At 41.2% G+C, this 18,763-nt stretch overlaps 1 protein-coding gene across 7 annotated transcripts in view; it reads left to right on the top strand.

Moving 5' to 3' along the window:
* Positions 1-18,763, top strand: part of USP32 (ubiquitin specific peptidase 32) — a 61,749-nt gene extending 42,986 nt beyond the window's left edge. For 3 of the 7 annotated variants that reach the window (XM_072916748.1, XM_072916745.1, XM_072916747.1), the window contains exons 14-34: positions 753-928; positions 1,624-1,764; positions 3,326-3,485; positions 5,634-5,788; positions 6,041-6,122; positions 6,613-6,687; positions 7,193-7,331; positions 7,590-7,695; positions 8,102-8,275; positions 8,756-8,930; positions 9,553-9,704; positions 10,265-10,421; positions 10,612-10,823; positions 11,139-11,323; positions 11,679-11,765; positions 12,693-12,813; positions 13,476-13,667; positions 14,225-14,516; positions 14,933-15,336; positions 15,627-15,719; positions 16,372-18,763. In XM_072916748.1, the coding sequence (XP_072772849.1) occupies positions 753-928; positions 1,624-1,764; positions 3,326-3,485; positions 5,634-5,788; positions 6,041-6,122; positions 6,613-6,687; positions 7,193-7,331; positions 7,590-7,695; positions 8,102-8,275; positions 8,756-8,930; positions 9,553-9,704; positions 10,265-10,421; positions 10,612-10,823; positions 11,139-11,323; positions 11,679-11,765; positions 12,693-12,813; positions 13,476-13,667; positions 14,225-14,516; positions 14,933-15,336; positions 15,627-15,719; positions 16,372-16,545 (3,452 nt within the window). In that variant the 3' untranslated portion in view covers positions 16,546-18,763. The remainder of the gene's footprint in view (positions 1-752; positions 929-1,623; positions 1,765-3,325; positions 3,486-5,633; positions 5,789-6,040; positions 6,123-6,612; positions 6,688-7,192; positions 7,332-7,589; positions 7,696-8,101; positions 8,276-8,755; positions 8,931-9,552; positions 9,705-10,264; positions 10,422-10,611; positions 10,824-11,138; positions 11,324-11,678; positions 11,766-12,692; positions 12,814-13,475; positions 13,668-14,224; positions 14,517-14,932; positions 15,337-15,626; positions 15,720-16,371) is intronic. The other 4 variants (XM_012568677.5, XM_030287787.4, XM_030287785.4 and 1 more) reach the window with 3 other exon arrangements.

The following is an 18,763-nucleotide window of genomic DNA, read 5'->3' as shown; positions in this document are numbered from 1 at the left end:
CAAAAAACCATGAGGAAAAGCACAGTTGTACTTTTACAGGGCATGTGATTTAAATTTGAATGAGTTTCTGCAGCTCCTAAGAGCCATCTTTGTGAAAGAAGAGATTTTTAGTCCTGATTTTCAAGGAGTTCTTGTGAGAATTGGAGATTTTTTTTTTTCTTGTAAGGCAGCTGAAGGCTGCATCTGATACTTTAAAATCATAACTTAAATTGAAATTAGGTAAATTACTGTGATGTTTTTGGGTATAGGGGATGGGGAAAACAAAGGCTAGAGAGACAAGGGTTCTTTCTTTTTATTTTTATTTAATTGAAATTTCCATTTAGTTCTGCATGACCAAAGCAGCTTCTATAAGAATAAAACCATTTGCTTTTTCAAGGAAAAATAAAACTAGACATTATTTGATATATCTTCAGTTCTGTATATGAGTTTTTTAGGAGTTTGGTATTCAGACATCCAGACAACAAAATACTCAGCACATTTGCTCATGCAAAGCTGGTTAGGCTGTTTCAGAGCTGTGTTTGTGTAGTCATGATATAAAATATATAAAATACACTATAAAATTATAAATCCCTTTCTGAGAGAGAATAGATTTATCCCTCTGGAGGTGGAAGAGTTGCATGTTTCACTGCAGGATGCAGGGCAGCAAACTTGGTATTTTTGAAAACAAGGATACAAGAGCCTGACTCATTCCTTTGTGGTTTATGGCATCAGGAGCTGAATTATTTCTGTTTTTTCTCCCGCTTTGTGCTCAGATACTCTGTACCCTGGCACCCCAGGCTCTGAGGTGAGCTTTGCAAGGCAGCACAACACTTCAGACAATAACAACCAGTGTTTCCTTGGATCCAATGGGAATGCTCTGCTTCAGCTGAACCCCCAGAAACCAGGAGCTATTGATAACCAGCCCCTGGTCACCCAGGAGCCAGTCAAGGTACAGGCAGCCAAGCCATGGCAACAGAGAAAAAGCACATTTTAGCTCTCTTTTATCACAGCTTTTATATGTTGGTTTTTTTCAGCTTTATTCTGGATCAATGCTGCTCTGTCATACAGCAAAATTTAGGTTTCTTACTCAAATTCTAAGAGGGAAAATTGTGTTCTGCTTCTACAGCTCTCTTGTGTTTTGTGAGAATAGAAACATTCAAAATATTCTTACAATTGGAAAGGTATTTATGAAAAGACAGCTTGCAGCATGAAATGTAAAATACTTTGATAACCAAACACTTCAGCATTTCCATCTAAATATGATTTTACTGCTGCTGCATAACAATATAGTAAAACAAAACTGATAGTTTTTGCAGTATGAGTGCAAATGGAACACAGAGCAGCAGCAGCATTGCTGAGCAGTGCTGAGAGATGGGATTTTTCCATTCAGAGTTGTTGGAGTAGGGGACACAAGAGCAAAACACATGAATTTTATACTGCACACGCTTTTGGAGAACCAGCAAATAATGAGACTTGAACGTTAATTACTGTTACATTTAACTACCATCTCTCAGTGTGAAAAGCAGCTGCTAATTGTTACTTAGAAGTCTTTTAATAATTAAAGAGTGTTCATGAACTAAAATCATTGTGGCCATGTACTCATTTCTCCACTTGAGATGTGACAAAACCCTTTTTTTTTTAAAGGCTGCATCATTAACTATGGAGGGTGGAAGGCTGAAGAGATCTCCACAGCTGGTGGAAGGAAAGGACTATGTCATGGTGCCAGAACCAGTTTGGAGAGCACTTTACCACTGGTATGGAGCAAACCTGTCCTTGCCCAGGCCGGTGAGTTGTGATTTTAGACCTTTTTAACAACCAGATTTGTCCAGTGGCACGAGGTAACCTCTTAGAGTCATCTCCCACTTCATCCTGTGTCTGGAAGAGCAAACTGGGGAAAATAACTCACCACAAACTGGTCAGCTAAAAGGCTTGGCATCAAAACTCCCACCGTTAAGGCTGAGTTTAAAAGCTAAAAAACGAAAAGTGGCACATCTGCAGCTCTGAAAACCTGTTCCTTCTCTCTGGAATGTTGTGAAGTTGGGGGTAAGGCAATAATTGCTCCTTCAGGTTCAGCATCACAGAAACACAATGTGCAGAGCTGGGGGAAGAGCTCAAAAGCAGCTGGCAGTAGGTGAGTCAGGAAAAAGAGCAAGCCAGGACTCTCCTCTGGCAGAATGGCTGCTCAGGAGCACCTGGGAGCTGGAGCTGCAGGAATCTGCTCACTTGGAAACACTGGGAACTTTTTCTTCCATTTCTATTGAGTGTATTTATTCCACTGAGTGGTTGCTTTGTTCTGTGTCAGGTAGTCCCTTGTAGGAGATGCACTTAAGAAAAGGATACAAGGGGATTTTTGTGCTGGTAGCAATAGGTTTTTGGTGGTTGGTGTCATAAACATGCAGTGTCACAGATGGAAGAGGATTAGCTCTATATTTTTGACAATTTGGTCTGTTGGCTCTAGTGCAGACAATTATTTTACAGGGAAAAATCACTGGCTCCTTACCTCCTCCCACACATTCTCCATGGAAACAAACACCTTTCATGATCCAGAAAAGGCCACATCACTTTATACACAAAGTAATGTGCTTTTTTTCCCCTCAGAAAATGTCATCACCATTGTTTTTGTTGTAGCTGAAGTTGAATACTGTGGCACTTCAGTGTGGTATGTTCCTTCTCACAGCTTGAGCTGTTTTCTTCTTCTTCACATGGTCACAAAAAGACTGAACGTTCCTTCCATTTCTGGTTGTATATTTGGACAGATCTAAGTGGCAAAATCTTTGTAGAAATGGTAGCTGAAAAGCTGCAAAATATGTTTTGGGGTAATTTCAGCTTTTTCTGTCAACACAGCAAAATGCAACAGAAGTAGGTTGCAGCCTGTTTGTACAATATGAAGGTTTTAAGTAAATCCTGTGGTTCACAAAGTTCAAGCCAAATGTCTTATCCTGCATTTGTCAGTTCTTTCAACAGCTGTGAAACTTTTATGTGGAAGTACTACACACTGAGTGGAATTAATGAGGTTCATTGTGGATTCACATATATTCCAGGAATTATAAAAATATTCTTTCCATGCTGTGGTGCAGAAAGCGATGCTGCACTAAATTAGGTGTTTGCTTTTGACAACCTGAAGCTAATAAGCTCCAAAAAGTGCTTAGGAATCAGGAAATTGTCATTCCTGGGGATATTTGCCTAAAACCCCATGAGAAGTTCGGATTTTTTTGTCTCCTCATAAAAGAATTTGGCTTTTTAATTATTTAATCACTTTTTAATGATCAAATCTTTCCTGTTCCTGTTGCTATTCCCTCCACATTTGCAAGGTGGGTCTCTAAAATGTTCCACACGTGTTTTGCAGGTGATCAAGAACAGCAAGACCAACGTGCCAGAGCTGGAGCTGTTCCCTCGCTACCTGCTGTTCCTGCGGCAGCAGCCGGCCACGCGCACCCAGCAGTCCAACGTCTGGGTCAATATGGGTATGATGAGCCTCAGAATGTTCCCTCAGCATTTGCCCAGAGGTAACTTAAGAATGCAGCAAGAACCACCATGCCCTGTGCAGTTTCTAGGCCAGCCCAGGCTGGGGGAGCGTCCTGTGCTGTGCTCGTGCTCCAGCTCGATCGCCCCGCGGCGCACTCGGCACTCGGGAGCATCCAGGGCTCCCCTGCTCTCTCCTCAAAGGCAGCAGGGAGCATTTGCAGGGCTTTCCCCTGCCCTCTCCTCAAGGGAAGGGCTAGCAGGGAGCATTTGCAGGGAAATCAGTCGATTGCCACACTTATGGGTGAGAAATGAGCACTGCAGAAGCTGAACTGGTCAGGAGAGCCAGAGCTGGGCATTCCCATTTTGGGAGTGATTGCTGTAGCCATGGAATAGGTGCCTCTGTGCCTCTCTGATAGTAAAGTGGCACAATAAATTCAATTAATGCTCAGCCAACTGCTTCTGGGTTACTTGGGCAGCTGGGCTTTGATGCCCAAAATTATTTCATGCTCCTTAGAGAGCGATGAAATGAATGGAATATGAAGACTTATATAAGACAATTACATACCAAGTATAATCACCCAGCTAAAATCTATTTGTCATAATTGTGGTGGTAATGCTCACCAAAAGATTGAACAAGAGTAATCTTTAGGTTGTGGCTTCACATTTCAGCTGAGATGTTGCAGGATTTGTCTCCAGTTCCCAGTTTGCCTCACACAAGAGGCTGAAAGGAAGCCCTGCATTAACATTTGAACACGCATTTGCATCCACAGTGACATGTCCAAAAATGGGCTCACCTGACTGCTGAAAATTCAATCCTTCAGCCTTGCTAGTGTCAGGATGTGGGTACAACCCTGATGCAGATGCTCAATTTTTCACTGCTTTGGTAGGATATCGACCCTCTGTGTAGTCAGCAGCTGCCTGTGCCATCGAGTTGTGCTGCACAAACTGCCTCTGCTCAAATTCAGCTTTCCTGCCTGACCTTATCCAATGGAAACTGCCTTGTTTGGACATCCTAAAATGCCCAAATTCCAATGAAAAGAATCTTCTCATTTACCAAATTTGATCTTGATTTGGAATTATTTTGCACTGCACTAATTTGATTGTCCAATCTGTTATTAATCTTGTGGATTTCTCAAATGTGCTTTCTTGCTGTAATCTTACAACTAATCCTCTGATCCCTAATCTCAGAAAATGTTGTTTTCTTTTAAAAAGACTGAGTACTTTGCTTGGTACACTGAAGACAGATTGATGCTTTGCTGATTTATAAAGTATCATTTACTCTCTTGTCAAATTGCATGTGATAATGTAATACTGCACCTTTTCACGTTTTGCTGCTTATTTATTGTAATTTTTTAACAGTGAAAATAGAATTGTTTCACTTCTTAGGTATATAAAAGCATTTTTATATAATAAAAGCTTTTCACGTTTGTGAGGAATGGGAAGCTTCTGAATTTCAAACATAAAGCTCAAAAAAGCCCCCTTCTTTAAAGTTGGTCTCATCTCTAGTGCAAATCTTTTATTTAAAGATGAGCTCCTATTAGAAAGAGCAACAATCTTGACCAATTAATTTGTTTTTGCAAGTGTGAGCTTGTTGAAAAATTTTGGTGGAAATCCCAGGTGTCTTCACAGATATTTTGAGAAATTTACTTTTTAAGAAATGTAGTTATTAAGAGGACTTTTATTGTGAGCTGCCAGGCTGATTTCATGTGCACAGATCAGCATTCATCCCTACAGAAGAGCTGAAGCAAAGTCATGCTGCTCCCAAAAATAGTCAAGCTGGTTTTTTGTACCTTATATTTTACTTACAACATCCTCTCAAAAAAGAAATCCTAATGAAATTTTGAAATTCTTTATTTTGAAAATTCCCTTTGCCTCTCATAATGTGTCTTTAAGAGACAAAAAGAATTGTGCAAACTTGTAGAACTCCATTGAACTTTTTAATTTCCTATGAGAATCTCAGAGAAGCAATTTTCTAATAAGTTTTGCTAAAGAGGGAGGTATTTTATCTGCTTTGTGACAGCAAATTTGTCATCCCAAAGGGTCAGTAACAACTGCCTTTCCACCTAACTCCTAAACACAAGCACTGTGAGTGTATAACACTTTTTGCAGAGAGTATATTCAGTGTCTAATTATTGATCTGACCTCTGGGTGAATCCATTCTCTTTTCCTGCTCTCTCACTTGAACCCAGGGAATGTCCCTTCCCCAAATGCTCCTTTGAAGAGGGTGCTGGCTTACACTGGCTGCTTCAGTCGGATGCAAACCATCAAAGAGATCCACGAGTACCTGTCCCAGAGGCTGCGGATAAAGGAGGAGGACATGCGCCTCTGGCTCTACAACAGTGAGGTAACCTTGCTCCTTTTCCTTCCTTTTTTTATTTCTTTTTTATCTCTTATGTGTTTTTATTCCTCTCCAGGATCTACTAACTACACATGCACAGAGAAATGAGAGTGGTCATAAAGATCCTTCCCAGTTAAAGACTTTTGCTGTTTGTTTTTCAGAGGTTTTTGTGCTTTAATTCCCACTGGAGGTGAAAGGATCCTCAGGGTGTTGTACATGTAGAACTCTAATTCTATGATGTGTTTTCTCCTCCTGCAGAACTATCTCACTTTGCTGGATGATGAAGATCACAGACTGGAATACCTTAAAATCCAAGATGAGCAGCATTTAGTAATAGAAGGTATAAAAAGTATAATTGACTATACTTCTAAAAATAGAGGTTTACAGAGGGAACCTATGGGGAGGTGGTGGCAACGCTAATTTAGGAGAGTTACATGTATTTTGTCCCTGTTTTGAAATACATTTGGATCCTTTGTTGGTTTGCAGCAACACAAAATAATAGTGGTGGCTCATGAACTGATTTGTTCAGACCTGGTGGATCTTTATTGAGAATTAGAATAAGCACTGGAAAATTTGCTATTCAACAGCAAAAGCAATCCCAAGGCTGCTTCCTAAAGATGTTACTGGTGTGGTTGGAGGGATGCCAGTGTTAGAATGAGTTCCAATAATGATTAGAAACATTGAAATGAAAACTAGCAAAAATAATAGCTAGAAGTATGCACATTTCTAATCCTAAATATTATAAAATTTTAATTAAACCTCTTCAGCTGTGTTAAGCCCTCTGGAGTAAGTAACAATTTTTAAAAGCCCCTTTTCATGTCCTTTTCTAGTTCGAAACAAAGACATGAGCTGGCCAGAAGAAATGTCTTTTATAGCAAACAGCAGTAAAATAGACAGACACAAAGGTGAGTCTTTCACAGAGTCACTGGGTTATGATGAGAAGAAAACTCCAAGACAACAGTTGAAATGTTGAAACAATCTTTTTAAACACAAGCCCTGTTAACAGTGGGTGAAGTCTTTTATGCTGCTTTGCTTGGCCTTTGTATTAACTGAAATGCTGGAAATGTGGGAGGGTGGGATTTCTTGTTTATTTCCTTGGATTTTGTTAAAGCAAGGAATAATTAAGATTTTAACAACTGAACCCAGAATTTTCAGTACCATAATTATCTGTAAATATTCTGTATAGATTGCACTGCTGTCTGTGGTGGGTCAGATTAACAAAACACCTCAATTTCTGTGAAGCAGAGTTGAGAGAGCAGATATCTTATATCTTAAACTTATCTGCAGCATCCGTGTAGTGTCATAACTGGGACCAGGTTCCATTAAATTGCTTCTTGTGAGAAGATGCTGCTACAACATTCTCAATTTTCTCACCTGCACAACTGCTAAAATGATGGGTTTTTTCCTCAGTTCCTACTGAGAAGGGTGCTACAGGCCTGAGCAACCTGGGGAACACGTGCTTCATGAACTCCAGCATCCAGTGTGTCAGCAACACGCAGCCCCTGACCCGTTACTTCATCTCAGGGAGGCATCTCTACGAGCTGAACAGGTAATTCCTGGGGGAGAACAGTGCCATTTTGGGTGCTGGAACATTTATTCAGGGCTGTCTGCTTCTGCAAGCTGAAATTCAGTGGGAAGGAGTGATTTAGATTCAGTGTTACCAGCTCTGCAGCAGATACTACATTAGAGGCATGGAAATACAACCTCTTGTTTCTGGGAGCAGGAAGCTTTTCTGCTTCCTTCTTCATCTCCAGGCTTGAGCTGTGGTTACACTGGAATCTGGTATTAATTTCTTTGTGATTTCTAGGACAAATCCCATAGGAATGAAAGGACACATGGCCAAGTGCTATGGGGATTTGGTGCAGGAGCTGTGGAGTGGCACCCAGAAGAACATCGCCCCCTTAAAGCTGAGGGTGAGTTATTCTGGGGTACAAAACAAGGATTTCTTGGAAAAGCAGAAATTTAGTGCACTTTTCCCCGGTGTTCCCTGTATTGTAGCTATTTAGAGACTCAAGAGTTTTCTTCAGAAGGAGTCAGTGTCCATCAGACCTGATGGAATGTGTTTATAAGGCCACAGGAGTTACGTGGTGTGGCACAAGTAGTACCATAATAAGTGGCTTTTGTAGCCCTTTTTAGGTACAAAAAGTGATGCATTTACCTGTAAATAAACTTTTGTTCTGAAAGCAAAGGACCTCCCTTCAGCTCTTGGCAATTGAATTTGTGTTCATTGAGCACATGTCTCATCTACAGTATTTTGATGTATTTTTACATGTTTTTACATGATAGTAAATAAGTTTCTGCTGTTTTTTTTCCCCATAGTGGACAATAGCAAAATATGCTCCAAGATTTAATGGCTTTCAACAGCAAGACTCACAGGAGCTTCTGGCTTTTCTTCTGGATGGGCTCCATGAGGACTTGAACAGAGTTCATGATAAGCCATATGTGGAACTGAAGGACAGTGATGGTCGGCCAGACTGGGAGGTAGCAGCAGAGGTAGGGTTTCAAATCTTTGGCTTTGGGGCTTTTTCTGTGTTTTTTTCTTTTCCTTACAATACCAAGCTGAGAAACTGTTGATGAGGCTGCCTTTGGCAACATTTTGGGACTCTAGGGCCTTTCAGATCTTGTCAGAGCTGTGATTTACAGAGATAATTTCACTTTTGAGCTGAACATTCATTTTAATTGTTGTAATATAATTATGAAGATGATACTTGACAACAATTTTGAACAACTCAAAATTAGGGAATATCAAAATATTTCAAGATGCCTGATGATCCCCTGAGAAATATTTTAAATTGTGTCATACCTTGATTATTGTGTTGAGAACTTGTGCAGTAAATAGTTCCTATTTATTAGAAATTAGGAAATAACTTTTGTGGAAATAATTTAACTCCCATAGGCCAGTGAAACTTTGGAGACCAAGGAAGTAGTCTACAGTTTCTAACTTTGTATTATATTTTTTGTGCTTCATTTCAGGCCTGGGAAAACCATCTGAGAAGAAACAGATCCATTGTTGTAGATTTATTTCATGGGCAGCTGAAGTCACAAGTGAAATGTAAAACTTGTGGGCATATAAGTGTTAGGTTTGACCCTTTTAATTTTTTATCCTTGCCTTTGCCAATGGACAGCTACATGCACCTAGAAATTACAGGTGAGTGGTGTAAACGTGCCATTCCTCAAATAAAATCTGTGTAAGTGGAACAGCTATAAAACATCAAATTTTGTTTGTGTTACTACTGATTCTTAATAATACAGTCATTTTAATATAAGAGTGCAAGGATTTTCATTGGAACACAGTTAAACCAAAGTAAGACCTTTAGAAACAGAAAAGGATGGCCCGTTTTTAGTCTTGATTGAAGGATTTAATACAAAACCATTTTAAAATGGAGATTTTGAGAACTTTCCTTCAGTTCCCTCTCTTGTGGAGGTTGTCCTAAATCTGCCCAGAGGAGAAACAGGGGCTGGGGGGAGAATACAATATGGGGCATGAACTGTCCTCTGAAGGAGCTGTGGATTGCTGGAAAAGGAGCAAAAGGAAAGATGGTAAAAAACTGAAACAAATTTTGAAACCATTTCCTACTGCCTATGCAGCAAGAGATTTTCTGACATTGTGACATCGCCTGCAGACCTTAAAAATTGTCTTAGAAAATGAAATAAATCATCCATCCAAGTTGGGGAAGAAATATTTTCCAATAAGTGGGGAGCTGCAATATATTATTGTCATTAAAACCTGCCTGGGTTGCTGACCAGGGTGTTTCTTTTCCTCTTTAAAGTAATTAAATTAGATGGCACTACTCCTGTTCGATATGGGCTGAGATTGAACATGGATGAGAAGTACACAGGCTTGAAAAAACAGCTGAGTGAACTCTGTGGCCTCAAACCAGAGCAGATTCTGCTTGCAGAGGTGCACAGCTCCAATATAAAGGTAAAAATAAAAAAAGATTAATTATTGCTGCAACATGCTCTGGGTGTTTTTGTTGGTTGTTTGTTATTTTTAACATTTAAGCTTTGCTTACAAGAGCTGTGAAATAATTTAACTAAAAGTATGATAAAAAATCACCTTAGTTATCTCTCTAGATACTGAATAATTCTAGATAATGAACTTTTATTTCATTCTTAAATAGTAATTTGGCTTGCTGTAAATAGATTAAAATTGATTGCTAATGGTATTTTTAGGGGAAAAAATCATCTTGAGGTAATAAATCTCAAGTTAAGGTGCTGTGATGAGTTTAAACACTGTCAAGACATCGTGCATCAGTAATGACTGGTTTACAGTGTGTGTTGATATTTCCAGGGGTTTTTTTTTGCTGTAGATTAAATGTGCTTGAAATGAGATGCTCTGGGTGTGGTTGGAGAACCACTGATAACTCCTGCAGAGGGCTTGGGTTCCTTTATTCTTCTGGCAAGGTGTAAGGAGGCAGATGGGAGGGAGTGAGGAGCTGATAAACACAGTTTGCAGAAGAACAGAACCCATTTTGGTCCCAGCTGAAGGTATCCAAGTGCCTGAGCAGCTTTCCCTCTCTCCTGAAGAACTTCCCTCAGGACAACCAGAAGGTCCGGCTGTCCGTGAGCGGCTTCCTGTGTGCGTTTGAGATCCCCATCCCAGGCTCCCCCACGTCAGCATCCAGCCCTGTGCAGACAGGTGAGAAATTCTGCTTTTCCTGCTCATTTCAACTGCACTCTGTTGAGAAGCTCAGGACTCAAGTTCATCATTAAGTGAGGATTACAGAAACGTGTGGGTTGTGCTCGGTATCCACACGGAATAGAAGGGATAAACCCCTGATCAGCTCTGGCTGCTGTGGATAATTGATAATTTATTTGTCTGCTTGCAGAGACCTCAACTGGGCCATCAGCCAACGGAGCCCCCAGCATCCTGATGAACGGGGACGTGTCCAAGCCAAGCCTCATTCCCAATGGGATGCCAAACACTGTGGTGCCATGTGGGACGGAGCGCAGCCCGCCCAGCTGGACCCTCAACGGCCACGTGCCCTCGCTGTGTGACAGCCCCTGCACAGGCTACATCATTGCAGTGCACAGGAAAATGGTCAGGGGCCTTGATGCTCAGCAGCTCTTGCAAGAAATGTTCAAAAGCAAAGATTTTTTGAATGTCCACATGAAAATTATGCACATTTATATGTGGTCAGATAACCTCGCCATCATGTCATAAAATATAAATGTTTTTCAAATCAGTGATCAAAATTTACAGTATTTAATATTAGAATTAGAGTTATTTTAATACAATTCTTGATTAATTTTGATTGCCAAGGTCTGAAATAAGTCACAAGGCCAGCAATCCAGGTGATTATTGCACTGTGAGTTAATGCACCTTCACATCTGACTCCTCCTTTTGCTTCCACAGATGAGGACAGAGCTGTATTTTCTCTCATCTCAGAAGAATCGGCCCAGTCTCTTTGGAATGCCATTGATTGTTCCCTGCACAGTTCACACACGGAAAAGGGACCTCTATGATGCTGTGTGGATCCAGGTGTCCAGGCTGGCCAGCCCCCTCCCTCCTCAGGAAGCCAGTAACCATGCACAGGACTGGTGAGTTGGGCACTTCAGCCTTGGATCTGAGTTAGAGTACATTGCCTTACCCTTGCTTGCAAGATTTTAAATTGTGTTCATTTGGTTTTTCATAATAATGGCCTTAATTAAAATTAAATTCTTTTTAGTACTGTTAAATGTAGCTGCACTTAAATGTTGGCTTCATTCTTATCCAGTGATTGATAATTATTTATATCTGATGAATTTAAACCATGGAAAGGCAGCTTTTAATAGTAAATTGTAACCAAAATTATCATTTTGAGGGTTTTCTTTAAGTAATCATAACAAGCCTGGTGAAGGGAGGTAATTGCAGTGAGAGTGCTGCTGTTTGATGTTGTGTTCTCCTCTGTTTCAGTGATGACAGCATGGGGTATCAGTACCCCTTCACCCTCAGGGTAGTTCAGAAGGATGGAAATTCTTGTGCTTGGTGTCCATGGTACAGGTAAATTGTTCTTTTTTTCCATTTAGAGCAGGGAATCACTCCAGCAGAAAGGTAATTTATGGTAATGGATCTGTGATACATTTCAGACTTCAGAGGTAATATCAAACAATAAGAATCTGGAATGTAATTTCACCAGAACTCTCTCCAGGCAGACTTGCACTGCAGCTTTTATGACTTGCAGAGCAGAAATTTCTGCTGCCGCAGAAACTTTAAATTAGGAGACAGAAATGAGATTATCCAAAACCTGTTAACTCCTTACAATATGCTGTGTCTGTGTGCAGCCTTGTATGTCCACAGACTTGCATGGTTTGGGGGGATTCACACAAACCCAAATTTTTAGATGTAATTCATCTACCCCTTGTGTGTTCCTTGGCATTTGAAGGGTAAGATCTAAAATGAATGAGCGAATAAGAAATTCACCCTAGAAGGACGTTTGGAATTTCCCATAAACTAAGACTTGCTAATGAAAATTCCAGACCCTTGCTGGAAGGTATTCAGGCCACAAACTAATTTTTTAAGAAGTGTTTTATAGCTCTTAGAAATAGTTATCATGGTGAAAATGGCTTGTGGAGACAGAGCAGTGGAGTTGCTGGGCTTGTAGCTGGGTTTGGTCACCACTGGAGCATAATGGAATGGAAAGTACATTAAAGGTCATCCCACCTCAACCTCCTTCCATTGGGAGGGACAGCTTCCACTGGATCATGTGCAGGCAGATGGTGGAGCTCACCCAGCTGCTTCCATCTCTCACTCTGGTACAGTTTTGCATCAAAAGCACAAATAACCCTGAGCATTGCTGCATAACCATGCTCACACTGAAGGCGAGGCCTGGGGCTTGGAGGGTGCAGAGGATCCAAAACAAGGGGCAGAACTGGAGGAATGCAGAAGTGACTGGACACTGCACTGAGCACACCCAACTCTCTGATTCAGGTTCTGCCGTGGCTGTAAGATTGAGTGCACAGAGGACAGGGCTTGTGTGGGCAGTGCCTACATTGCTGTGGACTGGGACCCCACCGCGCTGCACCTGCGCTACCAGACCTCGCAGGAACGGGTAAAACCCCAACAGAAACCCTTTGTTGTTTGGGAGCACCTCTGAGACACCACCCATTGCAGCCTTTCTATTTATGTGATGCTGCTTTTGTCCCTTTTCTGTTAAACCAAAGGCAGCAGTCGTGGGCAGTGCATTCTGGATAAATCGATCTCTTGATGTTAGACCTCTTATGTGGTCTAATGGTGTGGAAGGGAAGCTTTTAAAGTGCATTTGCTGTCTGTTGTGAATTGCTTTTAAGCTAGTCAAGATATATAATAATATATTACATAATACCTTACAAAATATCTTAATTTGATACATTTTCTGTAACTATAAACTGTTAAGCTTGTGAGTAAACCTCTTTCCTCATTAAGCCAACAAAACACATCTGAAGGTGAGCCTGTAGCTGGGTTAATCTGGAATAACTGTTCCAATTTGTGAGTTTTATCTGTAAGGTTGTACTTTATGGATAATTTATAAGCCCAAGTATAAGAACAGTGAATTATTTTTATCTGCCTCTTCATAGCTGAAATGAAATTCCTGCTAAAACTTACTGCATCTCACTTTTATCTTTAATTCTGAGCAATCCAGTGAAGTTATTTATGTGATACTGTGAGGAGAGCCCTCCTCTGAGCAGTGTGTGTTACATTTCCAAGTCAGAGAAAGTTTTCTCTCCCTTTCAGATCGTGGAAGAACATGAAAGTGTTGAACAAAGCCGCCGAGCCCAGGCAGAGCCCATCAACCTGGACAGCTGTCTGAGAGCCTTCACCAGCGAGGAGGAGCTGGGGGAGGATGAGATGTACTACTGCTCCAAGTGCAAGACCCACTGTCTGGCCACCAAAAAACTGGATCTTTGGAGACTTCCCCCTATTTTGGTAGGATCTTGTGTCATTTTCCTCCTCAGCAGCAAGCCTATTGTTCCCAAATCTGCCAAGACTTGAATCCACCTCACTCGGAATAAGATCATTTGCTTTGCTCACACTCAGGTGGGGCACTGACTGAGTTTGCAGGCAAATAAAGCAAAACCTCAAGTCCTTTTGAATGTTTTTTGCTGCTACCTTGCAGGAAATGGTGGTGGTTTGAGCTCAGTGTCAGCTGCTCTGACACAGCTCATGCTCAGATGGTGACAAGATCTCCTCTCTGGTTGTGGAACACCTGCAGTTCTTATTTTTCACATTTGGTAGCTTATTCAAAGCAGACAGTGCTGATCACTGAATTGAAGCAAACTTTGCCATCATTTTCACATGAAAATATTAGTTTCATATTTTACCAGCTCAGTCCCAAAATCCAAATTGTCACACAGAGCATGATTTTTACTAGCATAGAATAAAATGTGTATGTTTTGGTAAAAGCTCTCTTTTGAACACTGAAATCACTCATTGGGATATCATTGCCCCCCTTTAATAATTTTCTTTACCATGTTTCCCCATAGATCATTCACCTGAAAAGATTTCAGTTCGTTAATGGCCGCTGGATAAAATCCCAGAAAATTGTTAAATTTCCCCGAGAAAATTTTGACCCAAGTGCCTTTTTGGTACAAAGGGATCCGAGTCATTTCCAAAGGAAGCAGCTCACCCTGCAGGTTGAGAGCCTTCCTGAAGCACGGCCTGGCCAAGGGGACACCAGGAAAGCAGATGTGCAGAACACTGGCACAGCAGGAGAAGGGGACACTCTGAACAGGAGTCCATCCTCCCTAAACACTACTGTCCTCAATAATGTCAAAGGTAGGGAATGACTGGGGAAAATTCCACTCTGTGCTGCTGTTCGGAGGGGAAAAGTGCTATGTTCAAAATATTAATTTTTTTTTTGCCAAAGTACTACACTTGGAAATATTTCTTAGTGAAGCTTTAGTATAAAAAAAATGAAAGAAAATTGAAGAAGTTGTTGAGTGACAACAGATATTGCTTCTTGAAGTGGGCTTGAATTAGTGAGGCTTGTGTTTCTGTATAAAATAATTAAATTTTAGTTTTTAGGTGTATGGATGTGTGTGCACAAAGATGGGGGTTTATTTCTATATATTACTTGTGAGCTGCAGTGAAACAGTGGGGTTTTATGTTTGATTATTCAAAAAAATCACTTTAAAAAGAAGTCTAGACTGTGTTTGTACTCATCTTAGTAATCTCTGTGCTTTCTGTCCTAGCATCTCCATCCTTGGGGCGGAAAAGTGGAACCAGCTGCCCCTCAAGTAAAAACAGCAGCCCCAACAGCAGCCCAAGGACTTTGGGGAGAGGCAAAGGGCGCCTGCGGCTGCCCCAGCTGGGGAAAAACAAACTGTCCAGCAGCAAGGAAAACCTGGCTGCAAACAGGGAGAGCGGTGCTGAGCACGAGCAGGGGGATGCTCTGACTAAAGGACAGGCTTTGGGGGGCAGCCAGAGCGAGCTGTACCCCGGGCAGGACAGCGAGGGGGCTCTGGCCAACGGGTTCCTGTGGGAGCAGAACTCGCTCAGCAACGGGCAGGGCGAGAACCACAGCGAGGATGACACCGCCGACGACCAAAGAGACGACGGCTGGCTCAGCCCCATCTACAACCTATATGCAATCTCGGTAGGTGCTGCCCCTGTGCCAGAGCTGCCTCCCTGGCACGCTGCTTTAACCAAATGGCTTTGTTGGGTTCGTGCCAGCATGGGGATCTGTAGGGAAGGAGGGCAAAAGTCAGTACCATGAATGCGCTGTAAAACTGGGTGGGAATTAAGTGCCTGCTGATTTGTTGTGCTTGTCTGTGTAAAGTTAGTCAGCTCCTGCTGTCTGGATTGCCTTCACTCACAGATAATGAGCTTGGGGATCATTTATTGGATGTTTGATCTAGGATTTCTTTTCTTCTTCATTTTCCTCAGTGCCATTCAGGAATTATGGGAGGGGGTCATTATGTCACTTATGCCAAAAACCCGAACAACAAATGGTACTGCTACAATGACAGCAGCTGCAAGGTAAAGCACTTCTTTTCCTCATTATTTCACATCATTATTCTAATTATTTCAAGTAATTTTTGCCTCGGTTACCCAGAGCTAAAGAAATTTAGAATCGGAAATTCTAGAACCACAGAATAGTTACGGTTGGAAGGAACTTAAAGTTCATCCCATTCCACCCCTCTGCCATGGGCGAGGACACCTTCCACTAACTCAAACATTTGTGGAGAGCTGCTGTTTAAAATCAGGAGCATCTCCAAAGCTGCACCAGATAAATACTAAAATTATTAGCTGAAATTGTACGTAAGGTTTTTTCCAAGGTAACATCTGTTCATCAGCTGCTCCCACAGTTAAGGGAAGATGCTTATTTTGTACAAAGATGGAGAAATGACTAAGAATGGAAAGCCAGGAATACATTTGCATGATGGCAGCAGTTTGTATTCAATTGGTGAATAACTCAGCTCTGACACTTCTAAGTGTTTGCGTTCATCACTGTAAAATTGTCAGAGTTCCCAAGTAATTCATGGAGTGAGATAACAAAGAGGGGAGACAGAACATGGGATTCCTTATGTTGCACCCAGTTCACAATACACTTTTTGGGGCAGCAGTGTGTGTTTGTTTGAAGTGCAGCAGTTATCCCATGGGGCTTTCCCGGGTGTTTTCCCTGTGTCAGGAGTTGCACCCGGACGAGATCGACACGGACTCTGCCTACATTCTGTTCTACGAGCAGCAGGGGGTGGACTATGCCCAGTTCCTGCCCAAGATCGATGGCAAGAAGATGGCAGACACGAGCAGCATGGACGAGGACTTCGAGTCCGACTACAAGAAGTACTGCGTGCTGCAGTGAGCCCAGCTCCACAGGCTGAGGGAGAAACCCTGGCACTGCCCCTGGGGAGGCTGTGGCTGAGACAGGGAGCAGCTTGTGGTTGTCATTGTCCCCTGTGAGCTGAAAGCACAAAAAGAGCCCCTGGTTAAGCAGTTAATATCCAGTAGTATTGTTTTGTTCTGTTTTCTCACTACATGCTCGAAACGTTTCTGATGTTGGACATCTGAGACTGCCACTGGCCTTTAAATCCAATGGTTTGAGAAAAGCCAACTAGGACCAAATAAGAGCTAAATTAAACATCCAAATAAGAGCTAAACAGAGTAGTGTAGAGTTTACCAACTGTTCTAACACCCCCCGAGGCTCTCGTTAGGTTTAAGGTAACGGGGAAAAACAATTTATAGTGTTGTCTTTGGACAACATGATATTGCTACCTCCTTTTTCCTGCAGTTTTATTGCATTTTATTGGCAAAACAGGGAAGGCAAGAGAAGGATAAGTGCACAAATGGAAACAAATTATTGTCATGGGGAAGAGAAGTTTCCAGTTTTGCCACCACTAATGTGTGTCAGTTGCTTTCTTTCTGTATGTTGGGAGCACAACCAAATCATCATTTGAGAAGAGATTAATTTCTACACTTGAATGGTTTATTATACTTGTGTTTTTTCCACGTGTTGGCTGTGCAGATCAACATGTTTCAGGAATGGCTTTTCTGCCTGAAGAGTGCTGGCTCAAACTTTTTTGAGCTGCCTCAAGAAGAAACTTCAGGTTGGAGAGAGTAGTTGTGATTACACTCACGGTGTCTTAAAATGTGCACATTGCACAAAACGTTCCCAGCTTTTGGAAGGAGAGATGCTTGAGCTTATGTTTCATGACTGGTGTTGCTTTTGAAATTTGCACTTTTGAAAATGCATCTGATTCAATTGAAAGCCACCGTTTGTTTGGTTTTGTTGCTGTTGTTGTAAGGGCTCTGGAGTGAATGGCTGTGAATATCCACTGTGTATTTCAAAGGAAGAAGCTGTGGCTGTCCGGTAGCTGTCGTAGCATTCATGGATGGAGGTTTTTTTTTAATTGGTTTCCTAACTCAGTTTCTTGTTCTCAAAATTTGGTTGCCTTTTCAAATTATCTTTTCGTTTGTTTGTTTGTTTGTTTGTTTGTTACACCAGGTTATGCAAATACTTGCAATTAAACCAGACTTTCCAAGCCCTTGCAACATGCTCTGTAATTCAAGGGGCTTCTTGCATGAGGGGAAGTGTGACTGAGTCTTAGCAGAGAATGGGAAAAAAGAGGGTTGTTTTTTTTGAGCTGGCATTTCTTTAAACAGTTTCAGTGTTAAATTGTTTGCATATCTGAATGAAGATACAATTTTTCACTCTTTTGGCCTTTTGTTCTTCAGCTGAGCGTAAACAGCTTATTAATTTTGTTGTACATCATGTTCCCAGTTCTCTAGATTTTTGTACCTTCACTAACAAAACTGTTACTCACGTGGTTCTCTGCGATTAATGTTTGGATTCATTTTGGGGTGTTTGACAAGAATGCCAAACCCTCAGCAGTTTATCATTTCCAGGAGGATCTGGGGTTTATCCATTGGAGAAATGATATCAGCTGGTCTGGCTGTCTGCTCAGGCAGAGCCCTCCCAGCCTTTGGAGGTTGTGCCTCTTTGGGGACAGCAGATCTGTTCCAAAATGAGTCTTGTCTTACCTGTCAGGTGTTGCTCCTTATCCTCTATGGTCTTTTATCTTTAAAGTGGTCTGAACATTGAGCCTAAAGAAAAGCAAACATGACTAGTGAATTTCTAGGTTAGAAGCTTTTTCAACACCCACTTGTCTACTCCTCCCTCCGCAAACTCCATGAAAAGTGAAAGATTTTCAACTGATTTACTTTAAAATGTTTTATTTAAGCAGGTAGCACAATCTACTAATGTTATTTGATCTTCTGTGTTTGTTACATTGGTTGTAATTAATTTTTTAAATTAAATTAATTCAAGAATTAGTAGTAAATTTATTAAGTTAACTATTAACTACATTCACTTTGTAAATTATTGTATAAAACTTATTGACAATGCACTGACTTTAGAAAGATGTTAATGTACATAAATGCCTTGTAAATAAAATAGTGTTGATGTACTGGAATATGAGCTGTATTAAAACAAAGGTATTGGTAATTGTATATGGAGTGAACCTGTTTATCTGTAACTATATTATTCAAACAAATTAAATACTGTGGATGCAGATGAAGTGTCA

The sequence above is a fragment of the Taeniopygia guttata genome, chromosome 19 (assembly GCF_048771995.1).
Source record: "Taeniopygia guttata chromosome 19, bTaeGut7.mat, whole genome shotgun sequence".
Lineage (NCBI taxonomy): Eukaryota > Metazoa > Chordata > Aves > Passeriformes > Estrildidae > Taeniopygia > Taeniopygia guttata.
The sequence above is the reverse complement of the archived record's forward strand: the minus strand, read 5'-3'. Positions and strand labels throughout refer to the sequence as shown.